A 23,894-nucleotide genomic window follows, 5' to 3' on the forward strand; every position below is an offset into this window, starting at 1 on the left:
GAATACAAATTTTATAATTCTTTGAATTTTCTTTGTTTCCTACCAAATAGGTCAGAAAAATAGAATGAAAGGTGTCTCATCTTCCCCCACCCACTATATAATGTTGTATACCTTATATCCGCATTAAGATAGCCAGTAGAATTTACTTTAATCCGCTGTTTCCTTTTCATGAAGACCCGTAATTATTATACACAAGATCATGACAACTAATTTAGGACTTAACCCATTGAACCTGGTTTAAGTGAGAGCTATCTCTTCCCCGATCCCTCCGTATTGCTGTGGCGTAAGCTCATCACGCCCAGTTCTTATCTGCGCGATATGAACATGAGATAACTTGGCCCGATTTGCACTGAGTATTGTTGCGCAATAAGCGACAGTTATCCCGGGAAGTAGGCAAGCTCGCATCCGGGATTTGGGGAGAGAAGAAAAAGGTTATGGAAGCTTATATTGTATAAATGTTGCACTGCAAATTCAATGTATGCTAGGAATCGCAGTGTCAGGTCCCAAATGCAAAACCAGTCCAGCCGCCATTTTTATTTCGCATGCTGGTCTCACGCGTTGGTATCGAAATATCTTTTTAAAAAATAGCGAATTATCTTGAAAAAGCCAGAAAGTTATGTCATAGAATCTAACTTTAGCAATGTTTCCTTTTTTAGAACAAAATATATTAGGCAACTGTTTATTTATATTTAAAACGAGTTTCGGCCCTACTGCTTGTGACGTAATTGTGACGTCATATTAGCATCACGTGATAGCTTCCTACGTCGACCCTGGAACATTTGTTCGCTATGACAAATATGGAAGACGATGACGCAAATGGGGAAGGTGAGACGAGTTGTTTTGTTTGCTGGTTAATATAGTGGGTGGGGGAAGATGGGACACTATAGCACATAATATCCAAATGTCCTGATCATGTTTTAAACAATTAACAACGGTTTATTGGAGTCGTGAGGATACGGTTTTATAAATATTTGAATTTTCTTTGTTTGCTACTAAATGTGACGAGAAAATAGGATGATAGAATGTCCGATCTCTCCCATCCTCTTATAATATAGCTACAAATCTAAAGTTTAACTGTGTTGAGAGTTTACAAAAAAAAACTCTAAACATGGATTAACAATTTAGCAACAAAATATGTATTTTTGGTCAGTTATAACATATTCGACAATACATGTCCCCCCCTCATATGTTCATAAAACACGGATTTCTGGTCAGTTTCAATACAAACATGACAGTCCATCATATGTATAATGCAATTTTCATCTCAAATGTTTCAGTTTAAAAACTGAAACTAACGTTAGTTTTTGTCATACAATGATGTATTTTTGGATTTATGAAGTTTTCCTTTTTTTTAAATCGAAAACGTTTAAAAATGAAAGCAATTTAGCCCTCTTTATACAGGCTAACATGTTTGTATTAAATGCACCTCGCCTACAAATCTACAAAATGTTTATTTCTAGTTTAAATAATTCCAACTATGTTTGTTATATTTGTGTGTGTTTATTTATTTTTTTATATAAAGATATCTTTTTTAGTACAATTTTTTGTTGATTTATGTATAAAAAAACACACCGTACGCCAATATTACAGTCGACAATTTTAAAACTGCCCTAAACGTTCTTGGATGTAAATTAGTTTATAATTTACGAAATTTTATAAGGAAGTCGTGTACATAAATTCCCTATACCATATTAGGCAATCCATGTCTAATCTGCAACAACGCCTAATGCGGTTAATTAGCAAAAATTGCTTGTCATCGTAAAGTTTGGTTGTTAATTCTGGCGTATAACTCGTTTTTAGCTTATTTACATATACCCATCGATTGAGAAGTGTTAAACAGAGAAAATACACACCCGATTTTAATGCCGTCATTAACCGTCACGTTTATCACGCAAATGATTGCGTGCGATTGAAAATTACACCACCCAGAATGGCTCGCGACATTGCGATGGATATATTGTGTGCGTGTGTTACGTCATAATGCCGTGGGGTGCGTCATCTACAGTTGCAGTGACGTAATATCGGTTACGACTTTTAAATTATTGAACCGGGTGAATTAGATTTGTATGAAGGCATTGAAAGGCGAGGATCTGCTTGTTAAACTAAGGGAAGGCGAACTATGTTATTAACTTTCTCAACCTCTACGGTGGCAGCGAAATAGTTGATCGAACATAACAGTAAATTTGGTTGAGCGGCAATGATGGTTCAAAATGCAGCTCGCTCGTTGGCGGTGCCTTTTGTTCTGAAGCTGGTCCAATATTGGGCCGTAAAATGTTCTCGCCTTTTTATGTATTAGCTATATGCTTAGCAAATAGAACAGCAGCATTCGGCTACCTGTGGAACGCGGTAGGACTGTGAGAAAACTATGTGTTGGGCCGGGGAGCCTGGAAACCAGCGTAGACCTGGTTGGTACGGACACTCCTGCTGTACTGGCGCCTCTGTTCGTCACTTTAATTGCGTAGATCGTACTTGCAGACGATATGTGGTTTTCCATGACAAAACAGACACTAGATTTACGAGCAAGTCATCACCCGTTCGGCTTACTAGAAATCGAGCTTGCCGATCGTTGCTTGTTCGAAGTCGAAACCATGAATTAGAAAACTCGTATTTACGCGAAAAGTCGACCCTTCTCATTACCACACGCGGTCGTGTAAAAACAGGTCGAGCCCGAGCCGAAAATCTTGCGGTTCCTTCGTTTCGTTCTTAATCGCAATCTAACATGACATTCCGCACCACGGATCGTGGCCATGATCGCAGGTGCCAGAATCAAACTCGCCTATCTCGAGTCATTTCCTCGGGTTATATGCCAGCCACACAATTGTAGGTTGTTGGCCGTTCCCTTTGCCTGAATCGGCTGAATTCCACCGTTTTCGCCTCATTTTCAACGCATGGTATGTTCACCACCTGGATATTTTCCTAGAAACTGTTTGACGGTTTGACTGTCGGCATCATCAAGGATTCGCCTTTGTCTTGTATTTGTAAACACATGGTGGTTCAGTGACCTTTCGAACTTGGCCCAGCGCGGCTTGTACTTCTTAATGTCCGTCCTCAGGGATTTTTACGGCGACCGGCGTGTTTAGGCTTTCGCCGCTATTAGCGAGTGTGATTTAATAACGCGTAACAAACTACTATACACTTGAATGCTATTACCGGCAATTTGGGAAATGTTATACTTTACTGCCGGTTTCATACGTGGGAATTGTAGCGATAATGATTCTTGTCTTTAACAACGTAATGAAACCACAAACCATGACTAACCGAACATATTTTCGCAGATTCTCGTGTAACTATAGCAACACCAAGTTCAAGTGTCGGGCACGGGGATTTCAGCCACTGCGGCGGGCTTCCTGGCGATCTAGGTCCCGCAGAAATGAAGAAAGAGCCCCCGGTCTTATGCGCCGGTTGCAGGCAGCCCATATACGATAAATACTACATGTGGGTGGACCAGCGCTCATGGCACGAGGAGTGTGTACAGTGCAGTGTATGCAGGCGACCTCTCGTCGAATCGTGCTTCACAAAAGACTGCAAGCTGTATTGCCAGCAAGACTACAAACAGTGAGTGTGAATTATTTATTTTCACGTTGCTATATGTGACTTGATACTGTCCATATTTTACAAAAACATATAATTGCTTAATTATTGCACCGCCATATATAAGTGCAAAATATCGTGTCAAATACAGCAATAGTTGGTAGGCGGGTTAACTGTCGAGTAATATTAAGGTCTCGAGTTACATTGCGACTGTGGCTCCGTCTGTGAAGATTCGTGTCACGCGGTAGGAACAGTTCCAAAGTTATAGATAGTCGCTCGAGCGTGAAGCGAACAATGGTCTTCCATTATAACGGCGTGGGTGGCGCGGAGTTGCAATTGTGACCTCACAGAGAGGATTATGGCGGAATTATCGCATCTGTGACGCGTGCGAATACGTTGGGATAGGATCGTACATTAATGTTACAATCCTATGTAATACACAATTGCTTAACCATATGTATGTATCAATACAAATATGACAGCAAATATGAAAACGTATCATACGTATGGGCTTTCATGTTTGAATTGAAACTGCCCAGAAATCCGTGTTTTATTCACATATGTAAATGTTGTATTCTATTTGTGTTGTATAACGTCTGCAACGCAGACATAACTACGCACGCCTAATAGAAATGTCTACCTGCTAACAGTCGCGTCATGACGCGGGCTGCCGAAAGCGCTTCTTAATTGATTTTGAATGGACCGAATATCAGGGTTTCTCCGAAGCGATGTCTTCATGGTTCTAGACAACGTGGGAAACACGCTGCGGAACGCTTCCAGATAAACGGACGTAACCTCTCCGACTGTTACAAATTAGGGGACGGGATTTCACGACAACAACAAATTGATCAGCACACACGTTGTGCTCTGCCAAGTAACTCGTGTAGAACTGCACGGTATATGTTTCATAAAGGCGTTAAAAGAAAGTAGCATCCCGATTGCTGCACCAGCGTGACTATACATCGTGATATAAGTCAGTCCCATAAACTAGGAATATAATCGATTGACCAGTCTTAGTTCCGGCGACAGTCTGCAATTAGAAAATGACATAACGGCACAAGTTTCCTCGCTTGCGCACGGCTCCGAGCAATGAATGTTATAATTTTAGACTAAAATCATAGCACATTGAGTGGTGGCATGCATCACGTCGCTGAGGAAACGCAACCCGCAAAGTATAAGATGTTTCAGATATCCGGTAACCGCTGGGTCATCTCTGACGGAACTCTATCTGTTCCGTTGGTACGCAGATAGCATAGAGTGTGGGGAAGCAACACTTTCGCGGATGGATTATTTTCAAGTGGGCGAGGCCGCGAACGGCAACATACCGCGGTCGTTTTCTTTACATTTCAACAGAATACAAAAAATCTCGAATTGTGATGCGCTAATGACCCTACTATTGTCATAACAGCATTTTGCTTTGAAACAAAAGTCACCGTGACTTAGAAAACCCGGCACTCTATGCTTGCCATGATAACTTGCACGCCGCGATTCCACCTTCCCACGTTAATGCTTAACCACGGCACAGCTTGTCGTTAGCGGTCTATACACGCTGACTACCGAAACAATTAAGCAGGTTAACTTCGGCGATACAACAGGCGTGTACAAACAAAAGGATTTTAAAGCAGTAAATCTATAATCGATATTTATTACCACGTTTTTCGAAGAACCTACTCGCAGTCTTTATCGCGTATTCTTATGTACACAAACTGTCTGTATGTTACCAGCGGCAAAGGTCTTTATTGCGCATACAAAACGTTGCTTTCAGAGCTGTAGGTAATGTTTTTAATCCTAAAGTTGGCAAGTCCCGTTTCGAAAGCGAGACTCCAAGGTTCGAGGTCACTTATCAAACTTCAAAGCGACCTCACCGGGGCTATGGCGAAGACACGAGACCACCCCTTATGTTTAAGATCATTTACCTTTTTAAGCGGTGCTTTATAATCAAGACTGAATCTGGTCCACAGTAACACGATACCCTACATCCCTATACTTGATCGGGAATACGGTTAGGATATTTGCCACTGAAATACCGCCCTAATTCCCACGTGTAAGGTCCTCGCAAAATATGACTGAATATCTAAACTCTTTTGATACTGTATAATTCAGTACTAGGTTAACAGCTAGCTTCAGGCGTATTTGCATTAAAACACAAACCAGCAAAGCTATATCACTGCGGCTAAAGGAGTAATACAACAGCTTAAGCAGAATTCTATATCTTTTTATTACTCCTATATACCGCACTTCTGTTTACAAATTTACGCATATATGTTATCTGATCCAAATACACACACAAATGTGACATACACCTCATAACCGCTGTTAACGCAACGGGTTGAAACGAGGTTATACCAGTTTGGTAAGAATAGATGTCGACGAAAAGTATGTTTATTGTTTCGACTGTAGGATTAGTGTAAATCGTATACCTTATCCATATAGTGTTAATTTGAACCTCGCCCAAAGTCGCATTGCAAGGCATGGTTTGGCGGAACAATTTTTTCGCTGCATATGCTGTCTTTTCTATAATGGTAATGGAATAATGGAATATACATACGTTGTTTATATATAGTAGGGTTAGATCAAAGTTAGTATACACCGTTGGGTTAGTTAAGATGGTTCACGTTGTCATTCTCTTCCAACGTCCTATTTAATCTATAGTAAAGTAGGAGAAGATGGGGCACCTTTTCATTCTATTTTATTGTCCTTTTTAAAGTAACAAACAAAGAATATTTACAGAATTGTATATCTGTATCCTCACAACTTAAAGTGTTGTTAATTGTTAAAACCACAATTGATAAGAAAAATATAGGACTTAAGTGCTAACGGAATTTCATCTCACTCCACAGTACCATATACGGTTGGTTTTGTTATTGTATGTTGGCAGTCGAACGTTTTTGAAGCTAGTTGTCGGGATTATCGTTAGATGGATTGCCCGAAACCTCAGCGGTCGGATTATTGTAAAGATCTATTTGGGGGCTTAGATGTTCGTTAAACCATTTCTCTGGATAGTAAAGGACCACACCACGCGCTAAAAGCACCGACTTCGCTCGGACTGTACAGCAGGCCAAACCGCGCCGGCCAGGCCGATTCTCTCACTTAGTTCTCCCGGCGGACAAACTAGTGCCAAGCGTGTCATTAACTGTGTTGGCTCAAATGTAGTTATCGCGTTTACAAGCCTATGACCCTCGATTCGTTTGGTCGGTACAACTAAAGTAATACTTACCCGAACTTCGGCTCGTCCCCGGTAACTTTATACTGGCGAAATGACGTAATGTCTATGTGGGCGCGCACTTGGGATCGCCTGTGTTCGCTACACGTGTCAAACCAGACACAACTGCTTCCGTCCCGCCCGTACTGGATCGCTTCCAAATAAAATAAAGTCCACCCGAAGTAAAATGCCGTAACGTCCGACACGAAATGTATGTCTCCATCCCTTACATCGCAATAAAACCAATCTTTAATAGTACTGTGGGGTAAGATGGGACACTTTTAGCGTAATATTCAAATATCCTGATCGTGTTTTAAACAATTAACAACGGTCTATGGAAGTTGTGAGGATGTGGTTTTATAATTCTTTGACTATTCTTTCTTACTACCAAATGGGACGAAAAAATAGAATGAAAAATTGTCCTATCTTTTCCCAGCACCCTATATACTATATCGTTTGGCACATATAATTTATAGAGCGTTTGCAGCTTATTTCGCCAAGCCGCATAGCAGGACCGTATATAGTAACCATTTATCAAATTTACGAAACAGCATCATATCATTTTACACATCAACAGTAGGAAACAGCTATATCGTTAACCTAATCACCAGTTCCACATTGTGTATTTAGTTCCTTCGTTGAACTGAGACGCATTATTTCGCTTGACGAGCTGGCAGCTCGTTCGCAATATCGCCTAAGCAGCATGACAGATTCATGTTTGCGTTTATGTTGCTGTCTTTTCAGGAATTGTAAAACCTCATATTGGCATGGTTGTATACAAACGTTGCGAGGTCGCACGTAATAACAAACCCTGGACCGCAGCCTGGTCCGATAATTTGACTTGTACAGTGCGAGGATGGAGCTGGAAAACTTGGCCCTTCCAAGCGAATAAGTATCGACTTGCGCCGACTTAATTGCCAGTTTATTTTCTGCGATTTTTCGCCACCATTATATTGCGTTCAGCTGTCATATTTTCGCCGAACACGGGCACAATCGTCGCCAATTTAGCTGGGCGCAGACGCCTAAGTGTGGCTTGCCGCATTATTTATTAATGCGCCTTACTGAGGTCCGCAACCCCGTAGTTTGCGACTTTCAAGAAGCGACAACTTCGCACCCGCTTGGAGATCGTTCGATGCTTGCGCGATTAACCGAGTTAGCACTCAGTGACGCAATAATGTCGGATTATCAAAGTTCGCGTCGTAATTATCACAGAAGGATCGAATCGAAACCGTGTTAGCGTCGATCTCATAAAATATTCACCGGTCAGATTTCGATTTCGGATAAAATGAAGTTTATTGTTGACTAACACATCTCTACGTGCCTTGACCTCTAACCTGCCGCTAGGAGTTCCGGTGCTATTATAAACCATATGGTGCGTTCCAAAAGTAGCACTTTATACAGCTATCGTGACGCATGTCTTCCCGCAATTGAATAGCTCGTCCGTCAACAAATCTTTTCGTTGTCGCCCTGTGTCACGGGCGTAACTTCCATGTTGTCACGCTCTGCAAGTTTGCGACCAACTTGGAGGTTGGACGTACTTGGTTTCCAGATTTCCAAAGTCAGTTAAAAATACAAAAAAAATGCGACAAGCCTGAACTATCCGCTTTATTGGCATGCTGTGTAATTCAATTCAGTCAAGACTTATAAGACATAGGAGGATGGGGGACAGATGGGACACCTTTAACACTTAATATTTAAATATCCTGATCGTGTTTTAAACAATTAACAACGGTCTATGGGAGTTGTGAGCATACGTTGTTATAATTCTATAAATGTTCTTTATTTACGACTAAATGGGACGAAAAAATAGAATGAAAAGGTGTTCCATCTTCTCCCACCCTACTATATATAGCATACAAAAAAATTAATTTGTTAATGAATTAATACCAGTTAGATGAATTAATATACTGACGTAGTATATTTTGTAACTTTGTATAAAGACAAACAACAATCAAGTATCAAAACTTTGTGGTAGAGATTGATGCTGAGGTGTGAAACAAGGAATCTGTATTATCACGGTTGTCGTTGCCCTCGCACGTGGGGATAAATAAGCTACCATAATTCATTCAATCATTTATGTCATGGTATTGAGACTACGTAAATTAACATGTCCACTTTTGTTCGGTTTCCAAACACGGTCAATTTGGGATTTTTCGATCGTGTGAATTCTCAAAAAGGTCGTTCTTGGAAAACGTGTGGTCACACAGTTAGCATCCGGACGGGAGTTGTTGGTTTATGAGAAGCAAAGTTGCCTTTCTCATTCAATGTACATGGTGTACTTCCTGATATAGCTTTGTTTACGATAACTTGGACTTAGATCCGCGCTTCCCAAACGTGTTTATATGTTTATACATAACATCATTTTATTGGTAAAGTAGTACACACTTTACGTTGAAACTAATGCTTTGGTTTTGCTAGTTATATAGTAGGGTGGGGGAAGATGGGCCACCTTTAGCATATAATATCCAAATATCCTGGTGGTGTTTTAAACAATTAACAAGGGTTTATGGGAGTCTTGAGGGTATGTTTTTGTAATTCTTTGAATGTTCTTTGTTTACTACCAAAGGGGACCAGAAAATAGAATAAAAAGATGTCCCATCTTCCCCCACCCTACTATATCAAACTTCGTGTTAGATAATTGTAACCATTTGCGGGTTGTCCCTAAGCTGTAAATAATGGTTTATTATTTCTAAGAATTGCAATCGGCCTAGCCCTTGTGGTTTTTGGCAGTTGATAGCCACAAGATATATTGATGTGTTATCTGTAAAATCGTGAGGGAACTCACGAGTTGAATCGGTCCGGCGGATGTTTCACCCGGGAAAAATTGCAATCTCTCCCGCGTCGGTTCGCTATGCGGAAGTAGCGACAATGGAATGATCTTTACGACTTTTCGATGTGACAGCTGGCGAGACGGCGCTGAATTAGCGCAAGATTTATACGACGTTGAATACGGCGGTCGAATCTGTTCAAATATGTTTTGGTGGTTCTTGGTGAGCCTTGGCGACGAAATGGCACGCGGACGATCGGTAGCGATGAGCGCGCTCTAGTGCGGTTAATTTGGCACCTTTACTTGTTTAGGAAGGACGCATAGGTACACGCGGATCATACATATTTCATGACCATGATCTCAGACACACCAAAGCGAAAGAACTCTTCGTGATAACCATCATCAACGGAAAACACCCCATTCGTAAACCCGACCCAGAAACCCGAGACCCGGCAGCAGACACGCTGTCTGTAGCTCGGTGGTTGACCAAACATTACATGAAAGTCAATTGTGACTAATGTTCTCTAGTTTATGTGGCGCATGACACCAAGAGCGCTCAGAAACTGCCGCACCGACAGTAGAGTTGCTGCGGTAAAGATATGCTTTGATGTAGGCTACCTACCCGCCCAGCCACCCGGGGTTGGCTACTGTTTGACAGCAAATATTTGCTAGGGCATCAACTCTACGCGTCGCTTTATACGCGTGTAAACAACCGTATACATGTCGGCCTCGTTGCGGGTAGCAGAGGACAGAGAATTCCCGTCAGATTCTTCCCTCGCTTTCATATTTCGCCATTACAAATATATATGATGTTGCAGGACATATATACTGTTGCTATAGGCATATTATGATTGTTGTGCAAAAAAAGCCCTTCTGGTAGTTATTTGAGTGCCGAAAATCCTGTACAGTGTACAGCAACATCGATACGCAAATAAATGCAAAAATCTGTTGTTTTTTTTTACAAACAAAAATGCAGTTTAATTGTACCAAAAAACAGCAATCACAATTACTGACACGCGGACGATTCGTCAATGTCTAAAATCTCGTCTAAATCATAAGCAAACCGAAATACCGGGACAAGTTCTATCCAACTTTATGTTGTGACCCCGCCCAGTACGTCGAAGCCCATTGTCACGACACAATCCACACTTTACCCGCATACTAGAACAACCAAGGGCATATTTTATTTTATGACATCACAAAATGAACAAATAACTTGATTTAGGGTCGGGGTTAGATCAAAAGCAGCGACGTTTGTTTAGCGCTCTTTGTTAACTTCCAAGTTACTTATTTACCTCCAAACTATTTGCATTATAACCCGAGTCATAATGCAACGGGACTATGAACATTTGGCTTTAAGTGCGGTTTCAAACGACTATATTAAATGGTAACATCATATGAATGATTGAATGTATGTATATATGAACTCATTTATCCTCGCGTACCGAGGAAATGACAGTCGTTATATAACACAGGTGTTCTGTTTCAAAAATCTCGTGCACGCTTATTATGAGTGTACAACCACAAATGTAACATTTATTGCGAACCTCAAACAAGGGCTTAGCCCTTTTATAATCTAGGCTGAATTTTAAACTAAAAAACGGCGCGATTTTTCGTCGAGTTTCGTAGAAAACCAGCTGGGCGTTTAAACTGTTTGTCCCTGCCGTCGAATCCCGTAAACTTTAACACGCAGCTCTAAGATCTTATCTTGAGTTTGGCCGGCTGCGGTTAGCGCGTGTGTTTACCAACAGCCGACTAATAACAAACACCCATTAGCCTGATACTATCGGTGTAAGCTGTAAGCCTGGTATCACATTTGGTGCGAACTGCAAAGAGTTGTCTGTTATAAGTCATGGCCTACTAAATACATTTAGATGATGTGTGTTAGGTGGGCTATAGTTAAGCATAGGTCCGTTAAAATGTATCGGCAATTGAAACCTCTACCTTTTGCGACTAAAAGAGATTCGTTTTGGATAGATGTATAAATAGGCGGCTAGATTATACCCCGTACTTTACCTCTAAATTCGCGAGTATACGTTACGCCTATTATAGCTATAGTTCGGGCATGAAGGTCGCAGTGATCCGATATTTGACGATTATCTGACCCTTTGGCTGTCTCCGGCCAAGTGCTATGGTCGGCTAAGCCATTGAAATTGTTGGCTTGTATGTCCCAACAAAGTATACACTACGTATGCTGTGCTTGTATGGTTGTATTTGAGTACGGCTCGAGTTTATACCAGCGTCATGAAATGTTCTTGTGACCGAACACCTGCCTCATTGTTACGTCACAATATCGGTGCTGGGAGAAATTCCCGCTCACCAACAAGAATCTAATCACAAATTTTGGGCACGCTTTTGTAACAACGCTTTAGAGGCATATACACATTTCGTTGACCACAAAAATGTAAGAATCTCACCAACATATAGCAGCGTCTTGTGTATCACGGTTGGAGAAAATTAAAAACTTGCCACCGGCCGCGATTCAAGGCATAACAAGTTGCATGAATACTAGCAGTGTATGAATGAACACACAACCTAATTGTCTGTACATTATCCGACTCGTATAGGTTTTTTTAAACTCTTTTGTATGCTTTACCCTTTTAACAAAAATGCTTATCAGATTATTTTTTCTGTTCCGTCCACTGATTGTATTTTGATTGGTAGCTTATTTACCCTCTAAATACAAGGAATTTACCCCCAGTGGTAAATTTACTCCAGTTTAAGAAACGCTGGACTAGTAGGACACAGTAAGCTTGTAAGTAATAACTAAATATAGTCGTTTCAGCCAAATAACTTTATACCAAAGGCGTCATTCAATCGGTATTTTGTTGGGAGTGAATTTTTAGCTTATTCATTGTACTCATTCGGTTAATGTAACAGTATCATGTAAAAAAACGCTGACTGTTCCATTGGTCACAGAGACCTAGTATTTATACGAATATAGGGCGGTTAATGGAAATTTAAATAAAAAAATTAGAAGCAGAATTAAGTGCTATAAAAATACGTAACCGACCAAATTCAAGTCTATAAATATTCTATGAGATATATGTTTCGCCTAAAATAGCTTCATCAGTCTTTTAATAATAAAGCCAAATTACGAATTGTTTGTTAGTTTCTTAGAGCGAACTTCCGATATTTACTGATTAAAAGATTAGCTTGGGCCTCATGGTACTTTTATATTTAAAGGTATTAGCTGGCGAAATCGCGCTACGACATATGCATTATGCATACCGTGCATGTTCACAGTTACTTTTAAACTGTGTCCTCAAATTTGACTTGCATTATTAATATGGGCTGGTCGAAATAAAAACGCGGCCATTATGAATATTGTACCGCTACTGAGTCGCCTCTGTAATGTAATCGCTGCTTTAGGACACGGAGGAAACGCCACTGTACACGCGGCCAACACATAAACATAGGCCTGGTCTAAATAATGCATTTCTATTACGCTAAAAGTACCGGTAATGACGTACGGGCATTGCTCCAAGCCGAATAGCAATTTTTAACCCACAAAAGCGCTCTTTGTGTCAAGTTCTGATCGAAAAGCAGTGACTCGAAAATTGCAGCTCTAAATTTGACTGTCGTGCTATAATGTCTCGAACCAACCTTATTCATTTTTTTCGGTTCAAGTCAAAAATGGCAAAGTATTAACAAAAGTTTTTAAATCATCGAGATCTGCGGTTGTACGAAGTTTTTAATGACATGCCTTCAATTTTGTGGTTAATATACTAACTGTTATTTCGTTAAGAGAATCTACCAACTTCTTAAGCACTAGATAGATCAGAGCCACATCACGTGATCTATTACAGTTACCATCAATTTTGTCTGCGGTTTTAGCCCTTTAAATGCCATTTCGTCATCTAAATCGCGATTATGATTGTAAAAGGACAGAATATAGTAATAGATTTCATAACCCGCATTATAATGAGCTGATACATCACGCTCGCCGGGTGTATTTGCCAGAAGCGTGCGTGTTTTATCATTTTCAATATTTTTCACTTACTTTGATTTCGGTTTCAAATAATGAACAGTGGTTAAAATAAAAACTAAGATACAGCGACAAAATTGTTAAAATATTTTACCGAAGGTAACCATTTTCTCCACAAAACATTCGTTATTTCACTTAGCCACAAACACTCACGTACTCGAGCTCTTGTATAGCCAGTGGTAACGCTGTTTGGTAAGCTACCTGTCTCCCAGAGGGAGGACAGCCATTTAACCAGCTCGGTTACACTGCGTACCAGCCACTTACCACTTACCACTTACCGTCGAAACCAGTAACATTTAATTGTCCGAGGTCGAGTTTGAATTTAAAGTAGATATACACTTCATACCTCCCTATGTGACAGGCCATCGGCGCAAAATATTTCAGCGTGCTGTTTAGAACTTTAGAATATAATTATTGCTGGCAGGCGGGCCCCATACTAACGCGCAAAATGGCTTTGCGTTTTTCCGACCTTAAACTGAGAGTTTTATGACGGTATATAGTGGGTTGGGGTATAAAGTGGTCCATTGCCCCTTTTTTTCGTCCCATCCGGTATAGTAAACTAAAAAAATATTTACAAAACTGTATACCGTATGTTATCCCTACGACTCAAATTATAGAGCGTTGATTTGTTGAAATTACGCTCAGAAAATACGGGATATTATGTGCCATCTGACCCCGACCTACTATATATGCTTAAAGTTAAATGCGTGTGTTAGAAGTGTGCTCGAGTTCAGGTTGATTTCTGTTTTGCTTATATCTTCCCAGGCAGCTATTAGCCGCCATGTATTCCGAATATGTGACCGCTAAATGCCGGTGAGTCACAGGTGCTCTGGTCGCGTTAGCACGAAACACTTGTTCTAATACCCACCTTGTCCCAGAGGCAGGCAGGTCGCGCAGCCCACGGACGCTGGGCGAAGCGCCTAATTACGGAAGGCGTCTTGATATGGTCAACGTGTTTAAGATAAGTGAACGATCAAGCAACGTATAATTGTCGCTGTGATTATGTCAAAAGCGTGATGTGTTTAGAGAGTTTTAGTCCACTGTATGAGCGCCCAAGTGAGGATTGCTACCTTCCTGTCTCGAGTAGTTGCCTCAGTATTTTCAAGCAGGCGAATTATCTCCGATTCGATCACGATCATAGCCTTGATTTGCCACCAACTGCTATTTCCAATCCTTACGCGCGGTACTCGCATTGCAGCCGGAGCAACGGATTTAATTGTGAACAATTTAAACGACAAATTTGCAATCATATCAATACGGTGTAATTTTCGCTCAAGCAATTGCTTTTGATGGAATATGAATAATAACAGTTTATAATGTTGGCGCGCCCACGTCTGGGCTGTGCGTAGCATGAAAGCTATAAACATAAATCTACATTTCGTTCACAGACGTTTATTTACGCTTTACAGAAATCTAAAAATGAACAATCACACTCAAAGTTACATATACGTAGTAGCTCGTTGGCATCACGTGTCTGCTAAACTGAACAGCCGTGTACCGTGTTATAATGATTGTCCTTGTATTCTGAGAATGACTTATACCCTTTTTGCATGGTAAAAAGTTAATGCGCATAACGATCCGCATTAATTCGTCATATGATAACTCGCTTACCGCGTTGTTTTGCATGGTCATTGGTTTATGCGCGTATCAACATTGAGTTAGCTTATTTTAGCGCAATATTGTTAAATCTAGTTTATAAAATAGGTTTTGGTGCTTTATGGGGCTATTACCAGCTAAAAACTGTAAAAATAATACCCGAAAAAGATTAGGCTCTTAAAAGTGGAACTGTACTTTCACCATACTTTTCTTTACTCGCATAATGCGAGTAACAACCAACCTCCTACAGCAGGTAACACGCTTATGACGTTATGCGTGTTAACTTTGCTTTTGCGAGTAAATATGCGAGTACTTACGCGCATAAAAGTGACCATGCAAAAAGGGTATTATAGTTGCATTGATTCAGCTATAGAGACGTGTGAAATCGTATTATACCCGTTTGCATACAACTGTAACCAGCTTTGAACAAGCTCGTATTAAGCATGTGGTTACAGCAACGATGGCTGGTTGTATTAGGAAGCAGTGGTTTAGGTGGCAGATTTATAGTAACATGATCTTATATCAACTGTAATGTTTAACACGATACAGTTCAGAAATAACATAAGAAACGTTTCTATATGTTGGCTAACATTTACATAATGTACCAGGAATTCAAGTGGCATCCAGCTTTGTGCTTGTGTTATATATCGCTAAATGTGGTTATGTGGTCTTGTGCGGTAACCAACTAACAGCTTGAACCGAAATTTTTGACCACAGGTCATGGCCGGGAATTTACACCATGATTGTGCATGCTTTGTATACGAGTGGTGTGTTTGTATTCTACATGGGTTACATCCTTGTCGAGGACCTGGGATTTAGCCCACTCCTGTCCTATTGCTCCAACATAATAATGTAACAACACCGCAGAAAAAGTCATGGTAACATGTTTTGTTGGTCTCTCACTAAAGAAGGCGAATTGTTTATTGAACGTGATAAACAACTGTCATGTGGGTACAAAGATGCGATCTTTTCTATTAAATACCACGTGTTGGGTCTGAAAAAGATAATCTACATTCGGCAGTTTAAGAAGCCAAGCTCTTAAGCGGCGAAACATAGACGTCTGCGTGTACAAGTGTCGCAGAAGTGGACTAAAAATTTAATAAATCTAGGCACAGGCACTTGTGATAACACTTCGGGGTACCGACGTATTTTAATCCTTTGCTTCGCCGTGAGATTTCTATGGCGATTGAACACGTGCCAGTCACACTTGAGTGCTCTCAGCATCGCTTACATCATGACTGACAAGTTAATTTATTCCTGACAAAACTAAATGACATCGGCAAGGACACGGTCTTCTGTAAACAAAATAAACAAAGCTAATACCTATTTATAAGACTAAGAACAAAAGCCATATAGTAGTTTAGGGTAAGATGGCCCATGTTTCCATTGTATCGTATAACCCCATTTGATGGTTAACGAAACATATTTACAGAATTGTATATTCGTATCCTCAAAACAGTAAGAGAGAGTTGTTAATTGTTAAAAACATGATCACGAAATATGAATTATGTGCTAACGTTATCCATCTTACCCTTTACAGTAATATATATAACTAAAAACAAAGGTACGGGAAAACAAACTGCTGCATGACGGTCAATGACCTCTGGGGCAATAAGGCTTTGCGTTAGTTTGTCGTGACTTATTTTAACCGCGACACGGGGTGTAACTGACAGGTTTACGCTCCCGCTGTGTCACTGCTGCGAACTTGTGACATCCGTGTGTTTAGTTTTCGTGTCGTATCTAGGCGACGATTGAAACCAAGCAGACTACTTACGACGGCAGATGTGCGGATACTTTGCTCGTCGTGACATTATTGGCAAAAACTGGGAGCCACTGGTTTGACATTTTCGACGCCCGTGTTTGAGCATGCTTACTGCCCCTTGTTATAAACTTGTGCCCTCAATGTTGCTGGTGCCAGTAGCCTTTGCTTGCCCTCGACATTTGCGTAACCCCTTAATATATACGTCATGTTTATAAAGGGGAATCGGGATTCATAATTTTCCGTACGCCTGCGGATCCCACGATATGAAATAAGATCACGTAGCCTTCTATATATGGGGGCGGGCCAGTGACAGCTGTGTTTGTCCCTGCCGATTGTAACCATAGCTTGTTTGGCTGCCGTGTTTGCCGTTCTTAAAACCCAGTCACTTAAAAGCTTTCGCCGAAATAAATGCACGTTAACTGTTAGCGCAGTTGGATTTAGGACGTGCCTGTTACAATGTGTCGCGATCTTTTAAGGTACCTATACGGACTATTAAACCACTGATTTAAGCCCTGTAAATACACCCGACATTTCAACACAAAACCCCCATATTTAGTTTTACTCACAAATAAACCGGTTGCCGTGTTATAAGTACTTTGTAGTTAGTAGCTATTGTAAAGTATAATGCTGTAGAAATTCTCCTAATTCCTAATCAGCACAGTATATGTATTATCTCAATTAATACCACTTGCTTTGGGAATACCAGTTGCCTGACCGAGTTTTGAACCTTGGTTGACCTTTGGTTCACCAAGGTCACAATTAACAAGCAATTCCGGTTAACATTAATATAACTCGTCAATCAGCAGTTATAGTGTGGCAAAAAGGGCAGCATGCGATTCGAGCCTATATGTGGCGTACGCGGTAAAGACAAGTTAATCACAGTTATAGTTTTGTTTCGCGGTGCATGTGGCCTATCTTGCATTCTATTTAAATTCGGAAGCGTGCCCCGGTGGCAACAACCAAAACTAAATCTAAGATTCCTTCAGTGTTACGCCTAGAAAATCTGCACGTTGGATCCGGCTGCGGTCTTTCAGGGGCGCGGGGCGGAAAAAAGTTGTTGTGGCACGAATTTTATTAATTTTTCGGCCCGATCGAAAGAACCAACGGTGTTCGGCGGGAACTAGGTGGGTGGTGGGGGTTGCGGGCCGTTCGGAAGTTATTTGGGGCCCGCGCCTGACCGGGGCTCGTGAATCAAACTAAAGGGCGGAACGATATTTCCAGGGGCGGAACGATATTTCCATCCGACACAGATCCCGTTTGCGACGATGCAGCTCGTGTGGAAAGAAACATCCGTTTCAAACAGCAACCGCGTAAATTCTTGCTGAAGATTCAAACTAAACCGGGGCGGATACGGTAGCAGCGATTGCTCGCGCGGCAGCGGTGCCCGTTTTCCGCTTATTTAACAACCACTGAGCTGGATCGTGGGCGTATGATAACGGTTTGGCCAACTTCAAATTCAATGTAAGAGTCGACATCTATAGATTGTAAGACTTGCGGGTAAAAGTTCCAAATGGTCGACAGAATAGTAACTAAAAAAATATTTTAAGAAACCGAATTAATTTTACGCTTTAAAAGTTCCTTGTTTTTTAAGGGCGTCAGCCATTTTGTTTTTGAACTCTCGACGGTTGCCCCTCTTATTGTAAAGTCGGCTTCATCGTCGCGTGCCCGTGTTTGTGTTACATCATCCAAAGAGCGGAAATTCAAAATGTTTGATGGAAAATAAGTACCCATTATCGGCGCCACTTTATCGAGAGGCACGCTGTAATTTATCGTCAATAAGAAGCGGCCAGGCGTGCTACTGAAACTACCGGGCGTAGGTAGAACCTCCAACCAGATAGTTGGACTCTAATACCCAGTCGATCTTCAAAGTGGGTTAAGGCACCAGCAGCTATTAACGGATTAGTGCAAATGCCTACGGCACGTGGCGTGGATCAGAACAGAATGCCTGCGTTTAGCCGGGTGGAAACAGCCCTGATTTCTTCGTTGTATTGTTAATTATGACAGGAGAATCTCCCGCTGACTGACGCGCTTTGTTTTACGATTAAGAGCTTTTGCTTCTGTCAACAATTCTACGGTTTCCCGGTCGTAGGACCAGAAGCAAGACATAAGCCGCTAATCATCGGCGGTTTCGTTTGTAGTGCGCATCCCTCTGCTGATGTTTACGCCGGCCCTAATGCTTACATAAACAAGGGGTGTAGCACAGGCATTAGTACATGCAGGTACATCTAACATCGAACGTAGTGCGCTGATCTATCACTGTATTGGCCGGCGAGTAATTGAATTAACGAATAGTTGGAAGTTTGTACTAAGACCCCCGCGTTCCTTACAGGTTACAGCGGTGCAGAAGATGCGCTGGGGTTATACCACGTGATGAATTTGTGCGGCGTGTGATTGGTCATCCGTATCACGTGAAATGCTTCTCGTGCGACGTATGCCATCGACAATTACAGGTATGGGTTGCTTGTATTGGTTTATAGTACGCTGGGATGAGATGGGTCATGTTTTCATTCTCTTTTATCGTCTCATTTAATAGTAAACAAATCATACAGAATTATATAACCGCACTGTCACGACTCTAAAAGAGCGTTGTTAGTTGGTAAAACACGATCACGAAATATGGGATTTAGGTGCTAACGTTATCCTATCTTTTCACAGTATACTATGTATACAAAATTGGAATAAAAAGGACAATAGTTCGAGCAATGTAACACTTTAACAAGGGAAGCTTATTAAATATTAACGGCTAGGCTCCTACGGGATTACATGTTCCTCTTTGTGTGCTGATTTCATCTTATGTAAGAAATACCACGTACCCGTATGTAACATACCACACATTCGACCTCCCGTATTCAGAGCTGGCGCCTTTTCGCCTACTTGTCTGCAGTGCCAGATTTATGTCACAGCAAAATGCACAACATGCTAACATATACATGTGCTCCTATGCTTGCCAAACTAATATCCTTGTGTTATGCAGTCGGGGGATCACTACCTTATAGACGAGAGCTACAACCAAATATGTTGCAAAGCCTGCCACGACAGAGACGATGTTATTTTCGAATCCTGCTTCGGTGCCGGTGAAGAAGACTCGGCTTCGGATTCGGGTAAATTTACGTTTGATTCAACAAAAAAAAATTACTTAAGGATCGATATTTCCATTACACGAATATTTTATCTAATATGCCAAAGAGATTTACTGGCAATTTTGTTTTATGATTTTATTGGACATTTTATCTGCCATCTTTTTCCACATAAAATACAAAAAAATACATCGGTTTTATCGCAATACATATGCCTATTAAAACGCTTTAGTTTTTCAGTATAAACATTTTGCAATCGACTAAACATTTGTTGTTTTTAATGATATTTAAGCAATATTCTGTATTGTCCGCAATCAACTTCTATATAACAACGTTGTTATTTGTACAGAAAAAAGCGACGACGATGTCTTCGCCCAACCACCAATGCATATGGCGGGAGGCGCGCACTTTTCACCCTACCATGGTAAGTGGTTGGCAGACTAACTAACGAAGCGCTTTCCGGTCGTTGGCCTTGATGATTTCCCGCCTCGAAAATAAACCTAATTCGCCCTTGTTGCGGCGACGACTAGCGAGTTTATTGCGGCTGTATCGATGATCTCTCTCTCCGTCCCCAGGCCCGCCACACCACATGGGGATAATGCGAAGCAAAAATGGAAGCAAGACCTCGCCCACGATGCAACATGGCTCAGTAACCAGCGATGGCAAGCGATCGAAACGACCGCGTACTATTCTCACTACAGCACAACGACGGAAATTTAAAGCGTCTTTTGAAGTCTCACAAAAGCCATGCCGAAAGGTACGAGTTATAAGTAATATTAAAGCACAAAGATATAATCAAAATACCATTTGAAAATTACAACTTAAAGTAACACGAACACAAGTGGAAATGAGCCCACCTTAACAGCTGTTATAACTTATACTAAATTAACTAAAACATAACATAAATTGTATTTACCTTTTTGAATACGGTGGTGACGATCAAATTAACCAAATCAGCAAAAATAAGGGAATTAGCAACAAAACGACAGTCGTTTAAATAGGCAATGGATAAAAACAACTTGAGTAAAAGTGTCAAATAATAGTGTGACTTCTAAACCCAAAAAACAGTAACAATTCAATCATATTAATACAACAGATGTAAAAATTTTAACGTTATGTTAGTTTATACTATAAGAAAATAAATCAACTATGTTAAACTATAAGTCTGAAACAAAAACAAAAATTCAAAATGGCGTCCGGCGCGTCCCATTTACTAAGATCACGGTGTATGGAAATGAATTCGTTTCTCGTTTTTTCAGGTGCGCGAAACGCTGGCGTCGGAGACAGGCCTCAGTCCACGAGTCGTACAAGTATGGTTTCAAAACCAAAGAGCTAAGGTTGGTTTGGTGACGTTTAGCAGCTGTTTTAAATTCCTACTTGCTTAAGAGCGGTTTATGTTTTATAATAACAATGTCACAACATATAGTGTTGTGGGGATAAATGGGACAGCGTTAGCAACCAATTCTCATGTTTCCCAACGTTATTTTAGAGTCGTAAGGATACACCTATATAATTCTGTAACCATTCTTTGTTTACTACCAAAGAAAAGAGGACACAGAATTAAAACATGTCTCATCTTGTCCCACCCTATTGTCAAAGGAAGTATGAGAAAGTTATTTCAATACCTAACAATGTCAGTAACAACGACTTACAGAATAAAGTGTATTGTAATACCCAATACAATATTCTGACATGTTTACTTATTCCTTTACCATTTAGATGAAGAAACTTGCAAGGAGACAAACACAAGGTGATTCTAGCAGCCAAAGTGGGTCACGTAGTGGCGGTAGAGCGCGGAGAAAGAAAACGAACGACTCAGATTCAGACAGTAAGTGTGGGTGTATAGTAAAAATAAACAGTTTACAAAATTTCTAAGCAACGAGTTTGTTTAATGTTTCTGTGTGTTAGAACCTAAATGCACTATGTTTGAGGTAATGGGCCAACTCTGGCATAAATTCCTTTGTTGTTGGGTAACGCGCAAAATCTGGCTTAAATACAAGGACCTCACCCATATAGAATAGAATGTCATGTTTGTGTTTTTAGAACCATTGCCAGACTAGAACTAAATACTAGGAATCCTTGATATTTAGCTAACAACAACTTAAATATTTGATGCACGTCGGTATACTATGCTGATGCCAATGGTGTGATAAAATATTTTTATTTGTGTTTATAGATGAGATTTCTAGTCCTGGGTCATATACATCAATGCCCACACCCCACCACACATCGCTCTACCACGACACCTACCGGTCACCCGGTAGTATACAAACGTCACCTTCAAACGCTGGTGAAGCCAGTAGTTTCTACAACACTTTACCGCCACCTCACGGTAGGTTACCTTGTGTTTAAAACGTAATTTATTTTTTTAATCTAAAAATAAGTTACATTCATGTAATACCTAATCAAAGTAGGTTTTTTAAACATCAAATGTTTCAAGTTTAATATTTTTTAAGATTCTTCGGAAATGCAGTACGACGATTACGAGCTTCACCGACTCGAGCAACCCGAATCCTTTATGACGCATGCTGTGACGACACCAAACGTGACGTCACCCATGGAGCTCGAACCACGGTTGCATATAAACATCGGGGAAGCTAATATGGGGGACTACAACAACAACAGCGCAATGGCAAATCCGCCTATGACCATGGAAGGCGAACACCCTCTAATGACATCACCTCGTGACAGTTACCAAAACTTTGCTGGCTCGCAGCCTGTGTCTCACTTTGAAGCACAGATAACTACGACAGACACGAATCCAATAGACAAACTAATGTTCATGCAGAACACGTTTTTCAGAACATAACACAAGTCCCCATAGAGTATAGAGAATTGGTCAACTCTATTAGCAGAGAGCGACGAACCCGACCGGCTATTGAATTATTTAGTCGACGATTGAAAACATCAGTATATTACTTTTTCGAGCATGTTTTCGAAAGAATGTTGTCTTTTTGGGCTCCCGCCACTGTAAGCTGTTTTTCTCATGAATCTCGTCCAACCTTTGATGCTGCTATATAAGCTCACAATGCGTTCGCTAGCCAACGAAGTGAGACCTTACGATATATTGTTTCCGGGGTTAATTTTGCGAATATTTACAGCCATTTTAGAGTATATTTTGGAAGGGTAGCTGCAATTATAATAGAACAAAGATATATACCGCATTTTCCTCAGAAGTGGTGTGTATGCAGAGTATCGGGCAAGTCACCATAAATGCAGTAATGCCTTCAATAATAGCGAACTGTGAGCGTTTTGCCTCTTTCCGCACATAGGTGGCGTATAGATCAATTTGTTCAAACTTACGCCACCTTTGTATTCTTCCATTTGCACAACGTCAAGGTTACGGAAAAGTAGCCACACAAAGTACTCTATCGTATATTAAGGACGATATTTTTTTCTATAAAGCCGTGAAACACATTCCACGGTGCAAAAGTGAAAACGTCTTGTTACCACACTGCGCCGTGTAGACACGAATTGTAAATTATTTAATTTCGAAGTATCAATAAATCGAGTTCTAAGTGTAAGCTTGTATTAACTGTTAAGACATCTCTTAACTCTGCCATACGAGTAACTTGATTATCCTCACGTGGCCGGAAAACGGCAGTCGTTATAACATGGGTGTTCTGTTTCATACACCCTATGCCAGCTTACGAGTTACCATGTATGTTACTTCATGGGTGATTAATTACATTCATTCAAGAAATCATTACACAGCCAACTTATCGAATGAACACTAGATACTACTTAACAACCAATACAAGATATGGTAAGGTGAGAGAAGATGGGACACCTTCAGCACATAACATCAAAAAAATCTCGTCGTGTTTTAAAACAATTAACAACGGTCCATGTGACTCGTAAGGATACAGTTTTAGAATTCCTTAAATGTTTTTTGTTAACTATCAAATTGGACTAGAAAACAGAGTAAAAAGGTGTCCATCTTCCCCTATCCTACTATACAACCCAGATTC

General features: G+C 40.7%; 1 protein-coding gene across 1 annotated transcript; it reads left to right on the top strand.

The window, feature by feature from the left end:
• Positions 1-731: 731 nt before the first annotated feature.
• lmx-like (transcription factor protein) lies at positions 732-23,444 on the top strand. Its single transcript, NM_001078530.1, is given in 10 exon segments — positions 732-825; positions 3,276-3,555; positions 19,176-19,296; positions 19,821-19,947; positions 20,273-20,347; positions 20,499-20,680; positions 21,183-21,260; positions 21,643-21,751; positions 22,100-22,255; positions 22,380-23,444. Coding segments are annotated over 10 exon segments (1,518 nt in total). The 5' UTR covers positions 732-788; the 3' UTR covers positions 22,733-23,444.
• Positions 23,445-23,894: the final 450 nt, after the last annotated feature.

The sequence above is a fragment of the Ciona intestinalis genome, chromosome 9 (genome assembly GCF_000224145.3).
Source record: "Ciona intestinalis chromosome 9, KH, whole genome shotgun sequence".
Lineage (NCBI taxonomy): Eukaryota > Metazoa > Chordata > Ascidiacea > Phlebobranchia > Cionidae > Ciona > Ciona intestinalis.